General features: G+C 39.0%; 1 protein-coding gene across 2 annotated transcripts in view; it reads right to left on the reverse strand.

Annotated features, from left to right (window-relative positions):
- adamts10 (ADAM metallopeptidase with thrombospondin type 1 motif, 10) overlaps positions 1-21,549 on the reverse strand; it is a 64,945-nt gene that overhangs the window by 18,745 nt on the left and 24,651 nt on the right. For both annotated transcript variants that reach the window (XM_053503441.1, XM_053503440.1), the window contains exons 7-15: positions 18,222-18,367; positions 17,675-17,718; positions 12,932-13,037; positions 10,510-10,656; positions 9,537-9,678; positions 6,668-6,775; positions 6,364-6,509; positions 4,842-4,905; positions 2,562-2,664 (exon numbers count right to left, since the gene is read on the reverse strand). In XM_053503441.1, the coding sequence (XP_053359416.1) occupies positions 2,562-2,664; positions 4,842-4,905; positions 6,364-6,509; positions 6,668-6,775; positions 9,537-9,678; positions 10,510-10,656; positions 12,932-13,037; positions 17,675-17,718; positions 18,222-18,367 (1,006 nt within the window). The remainder of the gene's footprint in view (positions 1-2,561; positions 2,665-4,841; positions 4,906-6,363; positions 6,510-6,667; positions 6,776-9,536; positions 9,679-10,509; positions 10,657-12,931; positions 13,038-17,674; positions 17,719-18,221; positions 18,368-21,549) is intronic.

Here is a 21,549-nt window from a genome sequence, read left to right on the forward strand (position 1 = left end):
CTAACATCATGTTGGCGACATGCTAATCATGTTAGCATCATGCTAGCAACATGCTAATCATGTTAGCATCATGCAAACAAATTGCTAATAAACATTAGAGTCGTGCTAACAACATGCTAACCATGCTACCATCATGTTGGCGACATGCTAATCATATTAGCTTCACGCTAGCATCATGTTGGCGACATTCTAATCATATTAGCCTAATGCGAACAACATGCTGATGATGTTGCCAGCTACATGTTAACACAGTTAGCATAATGCTCGCGACATGCTAATCATCTTAACATCACATCATGCTAGCAACATGCTAACATGTGTGTGGGCTCATTTTACTTACCAGTTAGTCTCTCAGGATCATTTTGAATCTGTCAAGCCATGCCCTAGGCCTGAGTTTTGCTACAGCAAGCACCACTCACATTTTCTCCAGAAAACGTACCTCTCTAGTTTCTCTATATAATCCCCTGCTACACTAATGCGCATCCCCCAGAGTTTCACTAGTGCTTGTATACAATCAAGGGTTCCAAACAGTTTTCTTACTAAGTCCGAGCCATGACTGAACTCCCCTTTTTAGGTCTGAAACGCTGGCCTCCCAGGAACTCCATTACATGTGGCATGCCATGGAGCGAGGTCAGGACTGGATGGGTAATGTGGCAATAACTTCCACTGTTAAATAATTGTGTGTACAATTCTCACAGACAGACGCGTCTCTTCTTCAAGTTGGTGATCAGTTATTCGACGATTTTAAAGGAAAGTTGAAAGTTAACGGGAACGACTGCAGCGGCTCCGAGCCACCTTGACCTGGATCGTCACTCACGGATGTACGCCATCTTTAAAACGTTTGCACCGTTCAAATATTTTACTGTGGTCTCATCGCCATACTGTTCTAGAACTCTTCTGTAAACATCACTACACCTTCATTCTCCAGAAATAAACACCAGAAAAGTCACGGTTTAACTTGAATGCCTTTCATAATTTTTTGCTAGAGTATTTAACACATTTACACAGAGATAGTTGTATGCCGTTCAAAATTCAACATGAATGGAAAATTGAAGACACACACACCGATCTAGATGGTACTGCCTCTATTTCTACCCTCATAACACATCGTGCACTGAGCGGAACCCCTGGTCCCAAACAGTGCTGTACAAATATGCACAGACTTGCACACCCAGCTCTTAAACTGCCATTCTATCCTTTCTCTTTGCCCACCTCGTCGTATCTAATCCCCTTTGCGTGCCCTTACTTGACCCTGCAGGTCGTGTGAGACTTGGAGTAAAGCTTTAATCACAGCTGAATTCCATCTGTTACTAACCATAGAATATGTGCACTAAAGGGTTTATTTTCTCTCCACCGCTCCAGACTGGCACTGACACTTTCTACCCTGATGGTTTCCAAGCACTAGTGAAACGCTGGGGTAAGTGCATTAGTGTAGCAGGGGATTATATAGAGAAATAAAGGGACAATTTTTTTGCACAATTAAAACTACCGCTTTGACTTTGTAGTGCAGCCACATAAAAGGGTTCTTTATATAGGCTTTTAATAAGCTGGAAAAAAGGAAAAGAAAACTGCTGTGCCTTATAAATCGCACCCGTTTTGGTTTACGTGGCCCAACGACTTTGTGTTTTGGTTCGGGGATGAAGGCTCGCGAGAGTGCGCAGCCGCGTCCCGAGGTCATCCCAAAGACGTAACAGGGTCAAGGGATCCTATTAAAAGGACACCCAAGGAGAAGCTCTAGGAGGGGAGTATTAGGAGCTCATGAATTCGGAGTCGGCGGATATCCTTTCCAGTTAGATTATCACCCCCGGGCTACTTCCAGTGAAGCCGATCCAGCTCTCCCACTACATATACCCTTCATAAATAACCTGGACTTTGGACAATCATTCCACACACTTACACACCATCGCTTTTTGTATATATTTAGTAAATATTATTATGAATTTTGTTGGTTTTTTATGCACCTCTTTTGTTTATTTATTGTTTAATGCACTTTGGGTTGCTCTTTACATTGGCTGTGTGCGTCTTTTCTTGTTCTGAGCGGCTAACGCTTCACCAGAGACTAGATTTTAGGTTCTTTTTAGTGTAACCAGGTTATTATTTCATCCGAACGTTACAACTTGAACATTCCTTGTATATGAAATTACAGAGAACATAGAAACTACTCCCATAATGCTAATGCAGGCTTTACCAAATCAACCAGTAACATTAGTTGTTAAAAAAACAGCAAGTACGACCTAATACGAATTAATTCACACTGATATGAAGATTATTTTGTTTGCTTCATTCTTCTCCTTTTCCTTCTGCTTCTGATACTAGACACCTTGTGCTCTGATCTACAATGTTCTTGAGTTTTGCATCTACACTACCTCACTGTAACACTGGAAGAACTCTGAGGAATCTTTAATGAACCTTTATGAATAGATGAAAGAGAAGGCAAGAGGAAAAGCTTATGTCTGAAATAAGCACTCGCAGTGTAAGTGGAACTACTGTGTGTGTGTGTGTGTGTGTGTGTGTGTGTGTGTGTGTGTCATTTGTCCAGCTGCAGTTTCAACATCACTCACCGCCTCTGTACGGCTTCCAGGTGTAGAATTTCCCCCGGAAAGCAACGCTGTCAAAATCCGAGCACTGAATCTCTCGGAAATCCTGAGACCCAGGAGGGCACTCCTGCAACGCACAGAGAGAGAGAGAGAGAGAGAGAGAGAGAGAGAGAGCAGTCAGCCTAAGCTCTTTTCTTTTATTATCCAAAATAACAGGTCATTACTATTTGCATTTATTTTTGAGACTTGTCTGTTACACAGTGGAACAAGAGGCCATGTGTTCGCAATAATTATGCACAGAATAATCATAGACACGAAGCGTCTATTCTTATAACACACCACATACTGTATCTTTAATAGAAGCCGATTGATTTTTATCTTTATTATACACCGCTTGGCCAAAAAAGGGTCTGCATCAAGCAATGAAAATTTTTAAATGACTTAAATTGGGTTAAGAACTGTTCAACACATTATTATAACCTGGAAGGATAGTGCACTTTCGTTCGTCAAGTTGAAGTAAGACATGTGGTTGGAAAAAATCTCGACTGATTGTGATCAGAGATCACTTAAACGCTTGGTAAAGTTGCATTGTCAATAAACAAACAGTAGAAATCAAAGCTATATTTAATAATGAAAGTAGAGGCATTTCCACACACACACACACACACACAATGTGATGGGAATTTGTGAATAAACAGCCGTATGGCCGTAGTGGCCTTGTTAGTGGGATTCATCAGGAAAAAAAGGCTTCAGTTTGACTTTGGAACCTAAAGATTGGACTTTGGAGAAATGGAAAGAGTGTGGTCATGTGGTCTTATGAGTCCAAACTGAGCCTATTCCAGAGCGATGGGCGTGTCAGGTTATGGGAAGGGTAAGCCATGTCCTTTGCCTTAAGTAAAGGAGCAGATCTGGGGGACTTATGGACGTATTATGTGTTATGGTGAACTGGTATGTTTAGATGATGTCTTCCACACTGTCATTGATCACTCGGGTTCGGTCACTTTACATCCCAGGGAGCCCTCATGGCTGTGTTTCCTTCAGGCTCGCCCTTTTAGTTATGCTGTCGAAGTTAGTCCTGCCGGAGTCCCTGCTTTCACTGTGCACTAAACATACATTAACCTTATGTGACTGTTAGTAGTGTATGCCTAACTGTTTTCCCTCTTTCTCCTCTCTACTGTTCTCTTCTTTCTCTCTCTCTCTCTGTCGAGCTACACACGTCACTCCTGAGCCCCTCTGCCCTGTGGATCTGTCTGACCTTGCTCCTCCTGGTTCCCCACTTCTGTTTGAAGGCCCCGTGTGGTCTGTTTGGGATACGTGTGCTGACCAGAGACGATCTCACGGTCCATAAAGACAGTCCTGGCCTCGGCTGAGCATGAGGAGTCATTTTCACACATGAATTGAACACCACATAGAGCACTGTAATCAAAGCTGAAGGCAGTCAAACGAAATATTGGTGTTTGACTTCCTTTTATGTTGTAAGTTTTGTGTCTGTGCTTGATCATGAGTATGTCACATGACCAAGACACGAAGGTTAGGTCTGAAACCAAATAACTTGTCTATGCATATTTTATTCTGCATATGGAAATGTTTTGATTATGTAAATTCCCCAAATGTATATATATATATAAAACAAATGAAGGGTTTGCTGAAAGCCTGCTAAACACCATTTTCAGACTTTCACTCCATCTGGTAAATTATTTTCCTCATAAGGTTGTCTATGAGAAAATTGTTAGATATAATTTTTTTTCTTTAACTTCTTTGAACTTTTTATTTAGTTGGGAAATCGCAACATTGAACCTCTGCATTACACAGCAAAACACAGCACATCCGTGAAGATCCAATTGCATCACTTCTCCCTGTCACATGATCAGTGATGTGAAATTATCAAATTTCACATCACTAAAAAGCTGCTGTAAATGAACTTAACATGTTCAATAGGCTTTGAAAATGTTGAAGCCAAGAAAAACAATGATTAAATTCGGTTCCATTGCAGTTCCCCAGCAGTCATGGACTTCTATGAGAAGGACATTTCTGTACATTTTTCATGATTTAAAAATCATAATTCCCATATTTTATGAATAATTTGCTTATTTCTACAAATAATACTAAAAACTAATAAAACATTCAGCATTTCTTTGACATTTTTCCTCCACACCAGTTCAGAAGGTGCCTAAAGTGGTCATAAAGCAAAATAAACATTAAGTAGTAAAAGGTTGTGACCTCTGAAGACGGGCAGGCTGGGCTTTAAAAAACTCTTAGGGTGTTTACTGCTGGACCACACTATGTGTTTTACCTAAAACTCACCTCGATGTTGCAGGATTTGAACCTTTTCCTCTCGCCTAGACAGAAACGTCCTCCAATGGTTGGCCTGCTCGCACACACAGACACACACACACACACACACACACACACACATAAACTGAGATTAAAGTAACATCTGAGAGCAATTTCACATGAAGTCCTCATCACGCTGTCAACTCCACTCCATGTTATTCAAAACCAGCCATCATGTCTGCTCCTGCTCGGTTTAATTTTTATTTGTTTTTTCATCAGTGAGTTACACTGGCCTTAATAACAACACATCATATTATAAATAAAATACACTTCATTACTGAGAGTACACGATGAATTACAATCAGGACAAATCAGAATATGACAAACATAATTACTTTGATATGCTAGGAAAATCTGGCAAACCGGCAACACGTGAGAAGAAAAACTTTCTGAGACGCTGGTTTATTAGTTATGAAGTGTACGTAAAGTGCAAAGTGTAGGTAAGTACAGTACATGTGAGTCATCAATCAACACACAAACAACCTTACAGAGGTTTATATACAGTACACAACTGTAGCAACAAATGGTGAGTTTGTTTAACTGCAAGCACACAGAGATGCAAGAGCAGGAAATATTGACCATATATAGAAATTAATTTTATACAAACAGGACAGAGTATTATAATAATAATAGGGTATGTGTGTATGGAAATGTTTGTAATTCCTGAATACTTAATACCACACTTGAGTATACACTTGATGAAAGTCTTAACTTTGCTCACATCTTGAGTCTTTCAAATGCCAAAAAGCCCTTATCTTCGTTCCAAAATTTATGGACCCAGCTGTAGCTTTCTTTGTTTAATACTCAGTTTATTATTAAATATTAACGATGCATCGTGTTTACCATATAAGGCCCTGTTTCTATGAAAACAATAATTTACTGTATTAGGAACTGTGTTGGGTCCAAGTTAGAGTACTTGGATTACTTTTTTGATGTAACGAGTAATCTACCGCGTTAGGTCCGCCATTTAAGTACTCAGTTCTCATCACTTACTTACTCATCGTCTATACCGCTTAAACCTGTATTTAGGGTCGCAGGGACCTGGAGACTTGGGGCACGAGGCGGGATACACCCTGGACAGGGTTCCGATCCATCGCAGGACACACACATACACGCACTGAGCAATTTGGGAACGCCAATTAGCCTTATCTGCAGGTCTTTGGACAGTGGGAGGAAACCCACCAAACACGGAGAGTGGTGTTAGGCAGAATTGTGGGTAACCGTCTCCCCTGCTCTGTCTTACTGCACAACTCTTACTGGTACAATCAACATTTGGTTTACGAGTGTTTTGAAATACGTTTCCATAACAAATTATGCTCGTGATGCAAGGTTCCACTGTAGTAACTTTAAAAAGTAACGTCCCCCAACACTGATTAGGACACCTGCTGACCAATCAGAATCAAGATTTCAGCTGTACTATGACATATGTGTGTATAACACATACATACAATTTGTAATAAAATGTACATTATATCTGGGAAAAATGTCTCACCTGGGGCTGTCACAATGCCGTACAGAGGAAGAGACTCCACCCCCACAGGTACGACTGCACTCCTCCCACGGAGACCACGTACCCCATTGACCGTCCACTCCCTCCGGACGAGTGCCGTACGGCACACACATCCGCTTGTAGCACCACTGTGCAGAGAAAAAAAAAATCCCTTAGCGTCATCTTTATTCTCAAACAAAAAGTGTAGGCACCCTACTCTCAACACAATGGACACTAATACAGAGATTCTGCTTCTGAAACTAATTAAATTATAATTTATATATGTTTTTTTTTAGGACATACTCACCCCTTTGTCTATAGTGCTGGTTTGGCAGATGGTGCCTTCAGCTGCAGGGATGCTGCTGGTTATACAGCGGTTACTCTTGCTCATACACCAGAGCTCACTGCACACCTCCTGCACAGAAACCCACAACAGACCTTTTTAATATTTAATTTTAACTTTTTTTCATTTCTTAAACAAATGCAATGTATCATCTAAAAGTAAGTAGATTTTAAAACGACAGAATGACAGTCAATTAAAAATGAATTCATATGAGAACTTTATGGTTACCATGTGTAATATGGAAAGCCACTGTGGCCAAAAGCTGTTGCCATGATTGCATTAGTAAAGTTATTATTTTATGTGTTTGTCAAAAGTCTTACTGAACACTAAAATACATTTTTTGCATTGTTTTTCTCTATCTATTTGAACCAATTTATACAGCTGCCCTTTCCAGTAAACTGATGTGTGCTTCCTCCATATTAGTGTGACAAACGGCAGACTACACACTCAGAGGAAAGTGCTATCCACCCTCTTCCACACACACACGAGCTCACAGATGCCCATAAGCCCATTATGCTCACATGTACATAATTGGCTAGTGTTCCTGTGATTGACAAGAAACAGACGGCATAGCCCTCTTACTCCAAAAACACAGTCGATTGTTTAATTTAATTTACATTGCTAGCATTCACACTGATGTTAAAAGCTAAACACATCACAAGCCACAATTCTCTCTGTCTATAACACTTGAAGTTGTTTCAATAAAATTATTTGTTAAAAAAAGAAGGTTAAGTATCAATACTGCTGCCTGACTAAACGTAGTGGCTCGAATTTAGCACTAAGCCACTTCAGTTTTTGCTCTCAAGCAGCTTCGAGCCGACAAGAAGTTTAACTCAACAAAGCACTGGCATCTAGTCTGACATGTACAATATGCATCAGAAATACTGAGCATACCACTGCTTTAAAAAAAACAGTGGTGAGTGAACTGAGTGTTAAGGTGCTATCCATGCACATTTGCATCAATCACCTAGTTCAAAAAGTGCTGACCACCTACCCAATTATAAATGATGACAAATTCCTATAACCAACCCTAAGACAGTAGGTGCAATTTGTCAGCTGTTTTTTTCTTCACTTTTCAAATGTACTTTTTTTTAGCATAGCTGTTTATCCTACAATATTTTTTTCCCTGCTTTATCCTTATTATCCATAGAAAAATGTCTACAGTTTGCTATTTAATTAATGCAATTTTTTATTAATGCACTTACTATGTAAGGTAAAACGCACTCTACAGTATGCATATCTTCAGGATTTACGCATTGATTTAATTTAAAGGAAATACACGTCAAGTGACATTTTTTTTCAGAAATAGCACAGCTAGTGAGACATTTGAACTGATTGACATAATTTGACATATTTTCTCTAAGCAAACGTACAAAGGAAGACAATGAAATAGATAGAGCTACAAAAGTGCAACAAAATGTTCATCAACCTAACATTAGTCCACAGCTCTAACCCCGGACACAGTACACACACACACACACACACACTGCACACCATTCCCACACGGGTTCCTAAGCTAACCCAATGCAGGATTAAAATCAGAATGCGTCCTAAATGTAATTTCCTATTCCAGATGTTCTTCTAGCAGCATGTCATAAAAACCGGGTATACACATAAAGTCCTGGGTCAATAAAGACAGCTATAGATGTTTTTAAAGACTAGCTGGAGCTGGACTGAAGCTCTGTGGTCTGAAACCGTCCTGCAGAAGGTACAAGAGGTCATAGTTATGGTTGGCGTAGTGAGGCCACACAAAAACGAAAGCAGCAACCTTTTTTATCGCAGTTTTTTTTTTGGTAAAGGCAAAAAGCCAGGAATGAGCAGAGCAGACAGAGAACAGAAAGAGCTACAACAGACATCTGGGCCAGATGTGAGCGAAAGTTTGGGTAGGGAAGGATAGAGAGAAAGAAAGTGATTCACTGAGAATCGAAAAGAGGCACCTAATGAGGAACTTTTCCAGACTATTGACTAAAACACAATTCCCCTAACATCTACCTGCTTAGAGTAAAAAAACATGTACTTCACTTTGTTGCATAAGTCAAGTTGTTATAGCAGTTATTTTGTACCGGCTCTAAAGTGACATTCTGAATGTATCCGCATAGTGAATTCTTTTTAAAAATTTTTTTTACTTTTTGTCCTATTAGTGTTGATGAATTGTAGGACTTTTTACTGTTTCCTGTGATTTAACAACAACAAAAAAAAACAAACACAAGAAGTACTGGACTCCTGGAGTCGCAAACCTCCCGTAAAAACCCTAGTAAATGTGCATATATAAATTTGTGTAATAATGATAGAGTTTTAAAAAAGTATGATATTTTTCCATATTTTGTCAAGTTATCACCACAAACAAAAATGTATTTTATGTGGCCCATAATTGTGAAGTGGAAGGAAAATTATAAACGATTTTCAACATTTTTTTACAAACAAAAATCTGAAACGTTTAGCGTGCATTTGTATTCATAAAATCCAGTGGAACCAAGCATCATGAAACCCAAGGAACACACCAGAAGAGAAGTTTAAAGCAGAGTTAGGTTATAAAATAAAAAAAATGCAATGCACACTGTTCAAATTCTCATCTGACCTATGTAATACATTTTTACACATAATAAGGGTCGTGGAATTTGGCCCCTATTGTTCACATTGCATTTAAATTCTGGGTGACAATTAAGTTAACAGTTAAGAATAAGCACCTGTACACATGTATTACCTCTATATAACTGGCACAGCTGTATATGTTTTAGAGCTTGCCAGGGATGGCATTATAACAAATAATTTTTTTGTTTATAACAACCTGAACATGTAAAAACCATGAAACAGAGTATAGAGAAGTGAGTACCCCATATTTACACTGCCGAGATTTTATTCCGTACTGGAAGCGGCACTGCTCATCCGCATCGTAGGCCTGACCGGGCGCCGTAGTCGGATACATAAATTCCTGCTTCGGGGGAATGTTGTTCACACACGAGCCCATTCCAGAGCTGCAGAAAGTGACCCGGACACACACAGAGTAATGTCAACTCAGAAATCATGCTCATTAAACAGCTCTCCCAAACATGCTGAGATCGCTTAGAATGATTACAAATAAACCCAAGGCTAACTTGTTACACAAGTCAACTTCTTTTTTTTTTGTTGCTGAAATTTATTACACATGCTTGCAAAAATACTTTTTCTTAGATAGTACATGGGCGTTAAAGTCAAACCGGGACTGGTGCTGAAATTCATGGTGAGTGAATTCATTAAAGCGAAGACTTCAAGCACCGTACGACGAAATAAAAGGATAACTTGTCGCCAACTTATTAAAGAGACGCATCTGTCTGTGGGAACTGTACACACAACCATTCACCAACACCACTTGGATGTTACAGGAACTCGGACACAGCAAGACATTTAAACATGTTTATGCCATTATAGGAGTCCCTATAAGATAAGTGCATTAGTGTAGCAGGAGATTATATACAGAAATAAAAAGAGTATTTACTCTCAGAACTGTGTTCTGCAGTACAGTATATCAAAAGTCCCAGTTTGACTTGAACACCCCTCGTGATTAGCAACACGAAGCAGTAGGGCTGTAAGGATATTTCATATGATATGAGCTGGAGCAAACTTCTACATCAAAATAAAACATCTCCAAAATCTCATTCAGAGGCAAAAATTCTAAGTTTTCTAGTTCACACAGGATGCTACTTTAATACCCAGTGTGATCATTTAAAAGCTAATAAAAGATTAGTTTTACAGTACGCTAAATAGTTGGCAGGTAAGTTTCTGTACTATGCTTTGACTCATTTCTGAAAAAGAACATAAATCTTTACTTGAGGAAGTTTGTGATGTAATCGCGGCTGCAGGCTGACCAGACAAAGGGATTCGTCTTCATGGTGATGTGTGCGGCCATGAGCTTTGCCGTCTCCTGACTGCGAGCGCCACAAGGGTTCCCTACGCCATCATGATTCATACCAAACCTAAGACAGGGACAAAGAAGGACAAAAAAAAAACAAGAGAAACAGACAAAGAAGGAAAGAGATGAATTGACAGAGGGATACATGGGTAGACATTTTTGTGGTTGGCAGAAATTTTTGTCTTTAATTGACACACCTGATTAAATACAGCAACCCTATGTAATCTTATATGCATATGCCCCCTTGTCTAGACAGTCAGCAGGGCTCAGTGGCTTTAAAGCTGGCCGCTGCATTAGGAGTCATTTGCTAATGACTTTCCCACCTGTGAAAAGCTCAGGACCCAGCGAAAACCGATTACACTGCAATAACACTGCCACGGAGGAATGCAAGGCCACCAGGCAAACGCAAGAGGCTTGGATTTTTGGCTGAAGACTGAGGAAGATCATGACTGAGTGATTGAGCAGGGAGGCAGCAACTTCTTCCAATAACAAACACTGTGTATGTTTAGAAGGAGACCGAGATACAGTATCATGGTTAACTCTCTCAGGATGGAGGATGGACAGGGCTCATTCTGCTATCCACACTCCCTTTTAGAATCATATTTTTAACAAATTCTATAAACGGATGTGCACATTCTACAAGAAATACATTCCTTTGCAAAAATTGTGCATTCCCGAGAAAAAAAACATTCACCAACAAGCACCAACATTCACTTGAGAACTATAATGCACCAAGAATCACCAAAAAACACCAACCATCTTCAATGAACATTGAACATCACCCCATGATTCCACAATAAACATCAACATTTAATTAACTTCATCATCTACCAACTCCAATATTCACCAACAAGCACCAACATTCACCTGAGAACCATAACGTACCAAACACCTAGTTGCACCAACAATCACCAAAAAACACCAACCATCTTCAATGAACATTGAACATCACCCCATGATCTACCAAACTTCAATATTCACCAACAAACACCAACATTCTTTTACATTCATCAAAAACAATTTTCCCCAAACACTTAACACTTTAATTCAACATTTATTTAAAAACATCAACACTCACCACAATTACTCACAAACACCAACATTCATCAAAAACATTATTTACCAAACACCAACACTCCCCCAGAAACACCTACCGTACACTCACCCATAAACAGCAACATTCACGAGAAACACCAACAATCAACAAAAACACCGCTTACCAAACACTCACTGACACACACCAAACTTCATACAAAACATCATTCATCAAACACCAACACTTAACAAGCATTAACAAATAACTAAGCCTCAACATTCACCAAACATCAACATTTACCAACAAACTTCAACAAATATTCTCCAACAAAAATTACCTGCAAATGAGAATGTTAAATAAAAACCAATCTTGTCTAAGAAAATTGACATTTAACCGCAAAAAAGTCCATAGTTGAGGAACAAACACCACAATTCACAAATGCCATCATTCACCAAGAAACAACATCATTGAATAACCATTAAGAAAACACCGTTTACAAAGAAACACCCTCATCCTCTATCAGGCATCCGGACTCCAAGAAGCTTCCTCCATTAAACAACATTTAAAAAATCCAATACATTCTTTGTTTAAGTGCCAACATTGTCACTTACCACCAAAGAATATCTACATTCATTCAAAGCAAATCAACACTCCCCATAAAACAACATTAATAAAAAAATATAAACTTTGGTTATTATAAACCTACATTCATTATCAAACTAACATCAACTACTCAAAATTAACCAAATAAAAAATGGCAATGAAAAGTACTTTTTAAGTATAACACAAGTAAATGAGTAATTCTAATGGTAATTATGTATTAAATGATATTTATTTATTGATTGATTGATTAAACTTTGTCACACTCCACCCGCCATAAATAACAAAGAAGCTACCACTGAGGTCAAGCGGGTTCATGCTGGATAATCCACTTCCTGATACAACACTCCTTAATCTGTTTTGTAAGCGACCACACATGTGATGAAAGTAACACTTTAAAGTCATGAGAGGAAGTTCATGAAGGTGTACTAAAAACACCTGGAGCCGAGTACTACTTATCGTCTCCGCTACAACGGGCCTTAGATTTCGCTTTAGATTCTCTTAGCATTGGAACTGTCGGGATCGGTAAATCAGTGCACATTAGTCACGCATCTCCTCGAAACACCGGAACAAACTGTTCACTAGAGACTGAGCATGAGCAGGGACAATGAGGAGAGAGAAAGAGGGAGAGAGAGAGAGAGCTGGCATGAAGAAGAGCCAGAAAAATGAAGAAACAAAAATGCTGTTGCGAGATGAGACTCACGTGTGTCCAATCTCGTGAGCGATGGTGAACGCCGTGGCCAGACCGATGTCTTCATTTATACTGCAGCTTCTCTCCGGCTCACACATTCCACCAACTGGGGCCAGGCCTGACACACACACACACACACACACACACACATACAAACTGAAAGAGAGGCTACTGAAGGTTTTAACGTTGTGCAGCAGTACACTATTTCTACAGACTACAAAGTTTAAATTGTGTTTCTACAGTATTAGACCTAATTTGGAGATTATCCATAAAATAACACTGATCTGAGATCAATCATGAGTTTCTAAATGTAGCTGATCAGCCAAGATATGTAGAATGTTTGGCGTCTGTTTCTTTAGTTTTGATCTCTACTTATGATTTGCCACAAGACTAATGTAGCTAACTTGTAACATAAATCTGCTTCACCCGGAATTTTGGACTTTTTATTTTGAAGTCGGAACATTTTGGTAAATACTGTACCCATCTCTATTGCTCACACGATCGTAAAGTTGTATCCGTTCTAGCAGGAAGTGATGCGAATCATAAAACTTTTCACTGCAAGAGCTATTTTAAGTTATGCAATGTTTTTATCACCCATTGTGCTCGAATGTGTTGGGTGTCTAATGGTGGATTCCAGCGTGCCCCCAAGATTTACCATGACCCTGATCAGGATAAATCACTTACAGCAGATGACTATATAAATAAACAAATACTGTACAGTGGAACCTCGGATTACGAGCATAACTCGTTCCGAAAGCGGGCTCGTATTTCAAAACACTCGTAAATCAAAGCATATTTTCCCAAAAGAAATAATGGAAATTAAACTTATTCGTTCCACAGCCCCAAAAAATAAATACATAAAAATAATTAACACAAAATATAAAGTAAAAATAAAACAAATTAACCTGCATGTTAACTTAAAAAAAGTAAAAATAAATCCCGACCAATAAGTGTTTCCATTTATGCGCACAAGCGCTGTGTGTCTTTTCCTTTCTCCTGCGCTGCTGAGTGTGTGTTATGTGTGTGCGCGAGCGTAATTTGACACCGTTCCAGTTGTGTGTGAGTGAAGCACTCCCTCTCTGTTTCACACACACAGACACACACAAACACATTAAAGGCGAGAGAGAGAGAGAGAGAGTGTAAACCGGCACGGTGTCAAATTACGCTTGCGCACACACATAACACACACTCAAAAACTGACACACACTAACGACGAGAAAGAGTGTGTGTGCGACCCTGCGCGGTGTAAAATTACGTGCGCGGCCATACACATAACACACACACACACGGATTGATTATACCAGTAAGAGACGAGCACTAAGACCTAGTAGGGGAGATGAATACCCGCAGCGCCAGAGAGAGAAAAACCGTTGGCTCAGTTGTGATAACGCGATGCTCGGTGTCGAAACAAGAAGCGCATGCGTTATACATGATACTTGAAGCTCGTAAACCACGACAACGCTCGTTTTTTAAGTCAAAATTTATTAAAAATCTTTGCTCGTCTCCTGGAACACTCGTAAACCGCTTTACTCGTAATCCGTGGTCCCACTGTATTTATATTTTTCGCCTTAAGAACTGAAATTATGCAAGAATTTTGCATCAGCATATGAAGCATTTTCAGCATACGAGCGACCGAGCTGAGACGAATCGAACATCGGCTTGTGCTTACAGTACGTTGTGTGCACCTTTAGGACCTGGTCAAAACTTGTTTGCGTCAGTGGAAAGTCAAACGAAGCTTTTGTGTTTTTTTTTTTTTTGCATTTTGCAATGAGTAGCAAGCACGTTAGCGAGAAGGAAAGGGAGCCACTTTCAGTTTGGTTTTTAAAGCAGTCGGTGGCAAAAGGAATCACAAATTACACTCTAAAAATGCTGGGTTGTTTCTGTAAACACATTGTTGGGTTGTTTATGCTGGGTCAAAATTCTGGGTTATTTCGGGTACTTTAAACACATGGTTGGGTTGCTCATGTTGGGTCAAATGAGATGTAGTGGGTCATTTATAAATGAACACCTTGTTGGTTTCTTTTGACCCAACAACTGGTTTATCCTTTATTCTCTTGTTTCACAAATGGCGGCCCTCAAAGTGTTCTAAATATATAATACTGTTATTGTGTCACAAAGTGTAGTTTTTTAGAGTTGTTTAAGCAAGAATGTATGTGTGTACAGCTCAAAACATCCATCTGTTATTGAGGATAGCGTCTATTTAAGAAATTGACCGAGCGGTTTCGGAAATTTGAGCTCCAGGCAAATCCCCCAGGCGCCCAGCCAACAAAGCTTCACCTCGGGAAGAACTTCTGAAAACTACCGCTGGCTGTGATGTGTCTGCAGCGGTTAAAACAGCGGATTTATCTAATTTCTAACAGGCAATTTTTGGTGTAATATGGTTGTGGTATAATATATCGCGGCCGTGAGAGACATCCTGTTAGCAATATCCCCGATGTCCTCATGCCCTTGAGTGTTCTTGGAATTGAGACACGGCATGACGAACTTTCTGGATTCTTCACTTCTGAAGTGAGGTGCACGTCACCCAAAGCTGGTAGTATTTTATGGTAAGTTAATATGAATTTTTACCTAAATTGTAAATGTTGTAGTTGTGGTGGGAGCAAGCTCATTTTCATGTTCATCCGCTTTTCCACCTTTTAAGTGCCATTTTGATGGGGTGTGGGGAGTTCATGTTTTTATATTCTGTGGCAATAGTCGACTTTACTGTATGTTATAAGAAAAGTTCTTGTATTTTAGGTAAATTACTAAAAAATCTTCACTAAAGTTGTATGTGGACAGTCAGTTACCATATTTTATAATATTTTATAGTTGTCAGAAGAAGCAATTGGGGTATGTTTTAATATGTCTTCTCTTTCTGTCAGATCCAGGATCATTAAAAAAAAAAAAAAACCTCAAACACCTGGTTGTGTTATTTTGACCCAGCAGTCGGTTTATTTTTGGCAAACTTTCTGGATTCTTCACTTCTGACTAGATCATGCTCAGTAAGTTAATGTGAATTTTTACTTATTTTTTTAGTAAGTTGTGGTAGGAGCAAGAACATTTTATTTTTCAAATTAAATGCTTTGACATGGGGGTGTGCAGTTAATTTTTTTTTTTTCATTTAGTTTTTTTTATTATTCAAAAACTGAGAAAAATGTGCCCGTCAAGTCATAGTTAAAAACAAGCTATTTTTGCATCCTTATGAAATATTCAATAAAAGTTGTAAAAAGTTGAGAATTTAAAAACGTCGTATCCTGTTATCCCTCATATGTTAAATTGTGAGGTAGATTAGTCAGAAATATACACTAAATTCATGTTCACATGATGTATTTTTGTGCATTTACAAGGGAAAAGACATTTTGCATTAAATCCATACGTAGTTGTACATCTTTTGCAAAAATTCTTGCCGTTATTGGTAGTTTTATTAAAACACTAATTGATGGTATTTAATCCACTGATGGGGACCAAAATGATGGGAATATTATGGAGATGACTGGAGCACTGTCCCACGTTTTGTGCCTTGGGGATGAGACAAGGAGGACACTTCAGACCTTTCCCATTGTTGGAGGCAATGCTATTGATACAGATTCTTTGGTGGATGTTTGTTTTGATGTTTGTTTTTTGTCTTTGATGTTATCTACACAAAGCAGTGTCTTCCCACCTGGGAGTTTCTCCAGCATACTGTATCATACTGTATATCAGATTGATGGAGATAAGTCCTCATCTGTTACAATTTTGAGCCCAAATTAATCAATAATATTTTAAAAAGGAAATTAAATGGTAATAGTTAAATAACTAATAGTTAAAATATTAAGATGGGGAATGTTTGATGCCATGTGGATGTGTCACTTAAAAGTGTTAAAACATTGTATTAAATGCAAAAAAAAAAAAAAAGTATTTCAAATCGGATTTACAGGAGCCTCTTGGTTTTATTGTTTTATAGTGTGTTTATGTTACATTTATTTTATATTTAACAAATTGTCAGCTTGGGATTATATGGTTCTGTCTGACATTTGTGTCAAAATTGAGTTATTTGCTTTTTCTTATTCTGTGACAATCTATTTACATTATGTGAAGTTGTGTACATTTTGGGTCTTTTTTGAAAAAAAAAAATAAAATAAATGGTTAGACCCAGAACTTAAGTCAAAACAACCCAGCGTGTTTTGTCCAATAGTGACCCAGCGGTTGGGTTGTTTTTTAACATTATACCATGTAAATGAACATTAAACCATGTAAGGTTCAATGTTTATGTATTTCATATGTTACTTCATTTGCATGTTTTTTCTGTTCTTTTATATGCAAAAAATTATGATTTATAGTGTTGGAAATTTCGTAACATTGGTAATATTTTGGGGTGGAACGGATTATCTACATTTATATTATTTCCTATGGAAAAATGCGCTTCGCAATACGAAATTTTGATATGACCTGTATGTTCCTCATATACTGCATATGGGGACCGTATACAATATACTGTATACAGAAGTGTTACCATAGTTTACCATAGTTTGGGGTGAGATAGAAGTTGCATATTTGATTTGTAAAAAACTTTTACAAAATTGATATTATGTCTATTTTTTACTACAATATAGTTTTAAAATAAAACTTTGTAAATAAATGTTATTCTGTTTAACATTAAACTATAATTATTTATTATTGTTTCAGTTCATGAGTGAAAACGGTTTAAATATAAATTTTGTTTTAAGTAAACATATAAAATGTTTAATGTTTTAAAATGACTGTAGCTTAATTAAACAGGAGTTCGTTGTCTCTTACCGAGCGTCCCACACGGCTTGTTCTTGTAGATGCAGATGTCGTATCTAGAGCACAACACAATTAAACTTTAACAAACACACACACACACACACAAAATACAAATACACAAAACCTGAATGAGCACACAGAGCAAATCGAGGGTTGAAACTGTACAATGTCCTGAAGCTCATCTCCCAGACAGGACAATAACAGGAAGTGAGGAACGCTAACGGCACCCTTTCCCAGACGCATTCCCTGTTCTTTAGATAAAACACACACGCGAACACACGCACATACAGTATCAAAGCAGAAGGACTGTTTTCTGTAAATTGCTTGTTGTACTAAATGACTCCATTCCTGATGCTTGAGTGTTTCCAAGCTGGAGCTCAGCCTTAGGCTCAGGCTAAACACAACAAGATTTCAGACAGCTGTACTGGTGTGTGTGTGTGTGTGTGTGTGTGTGTATATGAATGCGTACAACAATGCTAAGTTTTTTTTTTCCTTCTTTAAATAGCTTTAAAGTTGGCATAAAGTGAGACATGTGACAGAAGGAATATTCGGTTCTGACCTCGTGATGAGGACGGCTGTGTCATGGGGTGCGATGCCGTTCTCGGGGATGGCGTTTCCATGGCCGTTGCTCTGCTGGATGGATTTCTGCCACTTACAGAAACTGTCCAAAGACTTCCCCGCGTGGTGGTTGATCTCCAGAGTCGGCTGTGAAGAAAAAGAACCAGGAGAACATGAAGAATAGATAATGTTATAACTGACCTGAGGACGGGTGTCATGGTGTCCGTAAATCTTGAAAATACTGTTTGATGAGATGTGAGCTTTAATCATTAGGATATGTTTTTAATGACTTTCATGCACTCCATCTGCGAAATATAAGAAATGAGATAAGCATCCCAGGAGGGTCCCATGACCGCAGATAACATAATATTTTCTTAAAGTAATGAGTCAATGTTGTGTTTTTAGCTCATGGCAGTATAATGTCTAAACCGCGATGCCTGGGTCATGACATTTCTATCTTTGGATTTAAAAAAATGAACACATTTATAGCTGCAGTCACTCCCTCTCCCTCTCCTACAGTCTCTCTCTCTCTGTCTCTCTCTCTGTCTCTCATCATTCCACCCTGGCAGTTTTACTGGTCATGGTTTGGTCACACTCACAACCTGGGAATGCACATACTGACATAACCCATAATCATCTGCCTCATACTCCCCCGATGTGTGTTCCTATGCTCTAACTCAGGCTGGAAGTGGAGGTGGAGTGTCATAGGATGTGTGTGTGTGTTTGTCTGTGTCTGTGTCTGTGCGTTCTAGGCCTAAAATGCCCCTCCATACATGAACCGTTCTGGATTCTAATCGGTCAGAATGTTGTTGATTCATTTCCCATAACAGCAGCTCTAACAAGAGCGCACCAGCACATCGCAGGTTTAAATGAATGCACTCATTCTAATAAAGCCTAACACCTCATTCATATAAACAGGGTTAATGTGAAGGTTTTCTCTAAGGAAATGTTTACGGATGGAAGGAGTTCATGTATTGAAGTCTTCATCAAAAAAAAAGAAAAAAAAGGGAAAGTTTTGGTAAAACTTCAAGACAGATGAGTGTATGCTTTGGGATTTCATTGTAATATTACAAGCCACGTAAAAGGAAAAAAAAATTATGCTGGTGAAGGTATGACTGTTTTAAATGACTGTAACATAACTCCTATTTAATGTATATGACAACTTATAACATAGACACTCCACAACATTGAACCTAACTATAAACGGGTGAAAAGGTAAACACATCCTTTTTTAAAGGAGACGTATCACGCGATCTTCACATTTGAGTCATTTTTAAGGCCTCCTGTTTGCTTGTACTAAAACATCAAACAAAATTATGACGTTTTCTCCTTTTTTCCACTGTTGTACTGGCCGAGGCATAAACAAGCCGATTAGATTTTCTCCTAATGTGACCTCATATAAGAAGATACTCTCTCCCAGTTTGTTGCTCAGCTCAAGCTCTGGTGGTGGAGGCGGGGCTTAGCAGGAGCTCATTTGCATAGACACTGAAATGGGATATTTGGAACAGGAGTGAGACAGAGGGAGATTGAGGTAGAAAAAAGGGGTATTTTAGGGGGATACACTTTTGGAGGAGCTCTGCGCCCTGTTTAAACATGGGTCCTTTAATAAACAAAAAAAAAAGGTAAGTCTTGGTAAACTGCTGGTGTTTTTAGAGTGCTGTTATCTTTTATTTTTGGGGCGTGCTGTTATTTTAGAACGTCTACTTTAGTAACAGTGATTTTATTAGTGACTTTATTACAGCACAGGGTTATTAATTGACAGATGCTGTTGGGTGTTTCTGGCTCTGGATGCTCCTTTTATTGCTTTCCTGTATGTCTCTCTTTTCTAAAAGCTAGAGAGAGATAGAGTGAGAGAGCGAAAGAGAGAGAGAGCAGCTTCACCACAGACCGGACCCGCCATCCTGTCGCCATACATAAATGTTTTAATGCGCTTATTCATCGGTTTTCACACACATCCATCCCAATCAACAGCAACTGCATGACATGCTGCAGTCATGAGTGCACCAAATACGGCAGAACAGCAAACACACGAGACTCAACATCGACTGTCTGGATCGACTCATAACAGGAAGGACACTAAGTCCGCAAATTAACAAACAAGAAGCTCTTTGAGTGGGGCATAAACACCGTGGAATGTATTCGTTATGCTTCTCCGAGTCTGAGGACTGAACGGGGAGGAGTGTCTGTGTGTGTCCATCATTTATAATCTGTCATATACACACCACTTTGGTGCGTAAATGCCTTGAATAAGCATGCATAGATTGTCGGCACCTGACCATCACAACCATGTGTTCTTGTTGAACATGCCTTTCCAGATTTATTCCAGATTCATCTGCTTGCGTATAATGAGCTCCTCTCCTCTGGGAAGGGTTTTCATTAGATTTTGGAGCGTGGCTCTGGGGATTTTTGTTCAGAGCCCTGGAGTGCAGTTGGTGTTCAGTGGGGTTAAGGTCAGACTGAACTCTGTGTAGGACACTTCAAACTTCAAACGCAGCGTGTCCTCAGTGTTTTTCCACTTTTAAACTCATTACAGTTAAAGAATGAAATGAAGTAAGCTTTATAAATGTCAACTTACACTTTATATACAGTATAAAGAACATTTTATCATAAACAATACAAAATAATACAATTCCTAAATAAGGTTAATGACAATCTTCTTCTTCTATCGGGTTGCCACAGCGGACCATTTGTCTCCATATTTGTCTCTGTCCACCACTTCTTCCTTTGTTACTCCTCCTTAATGTCCTCTCTCACCACATCCATGAACCTCCTCTTGAGCCTTATTCTTCTCCTCCTGCCTGGCTGCTCCATCTCTAACATGCTCCTCCTAATACATTTACATTTAGGCATTTAGCAGACGCTCTTATCCAGAGCGACTTACATTTTTATCTCATTATACATCTGAGCAGTTGAGGGTTAAGGGCCTTGCTCAAGGGCCCAACAGTGGCAGCTTGGTGGTTGTGGGGTTTGAACCTGGGATCTTCCGAACCGTAGTCCAATGCCTTAACCACTGAGCTACCCCTGGCTAATATACCCCTCATACCTCCTCTGCCATTGTCCAATGCCGATATAGTCATAGCTAATCCTCTACATTTATGTTGCTCCCAAAGCAAATCGCAGCATCTTCAGCACTGCCACCTCTGTCTTTTTGTTAGAAGCAACGCCTTCAAACCGTACAACCTGGCTGGTCTCACTACAGTCCTGTAAACGTTCATTTTCATTCTTACCGATACACAATATACTTCCCCATTAAAGAAAAATCCTTATACTATTTCATGAGTTTGAAAATATTATAAATCTTTCAGGAGGAGCTATTATACAGCGAACTG

The sequence above is a fragment of the Clarias gariepinus genome, chromosome 9 (genome assembly GCF_024256425.1).
Source record: "Clarias gariepinus isolate MV-2021 ecotype Netherlands chromosome 9, CGAR_prim_01v2, whole genome shotgun sequence".
Taxonomy (NCBI): Eukaryota; Metazoa; Chordata; class Actinopteri; order Siluriformes; family Clariidae; genus Clarias; species Clarias gariepinus.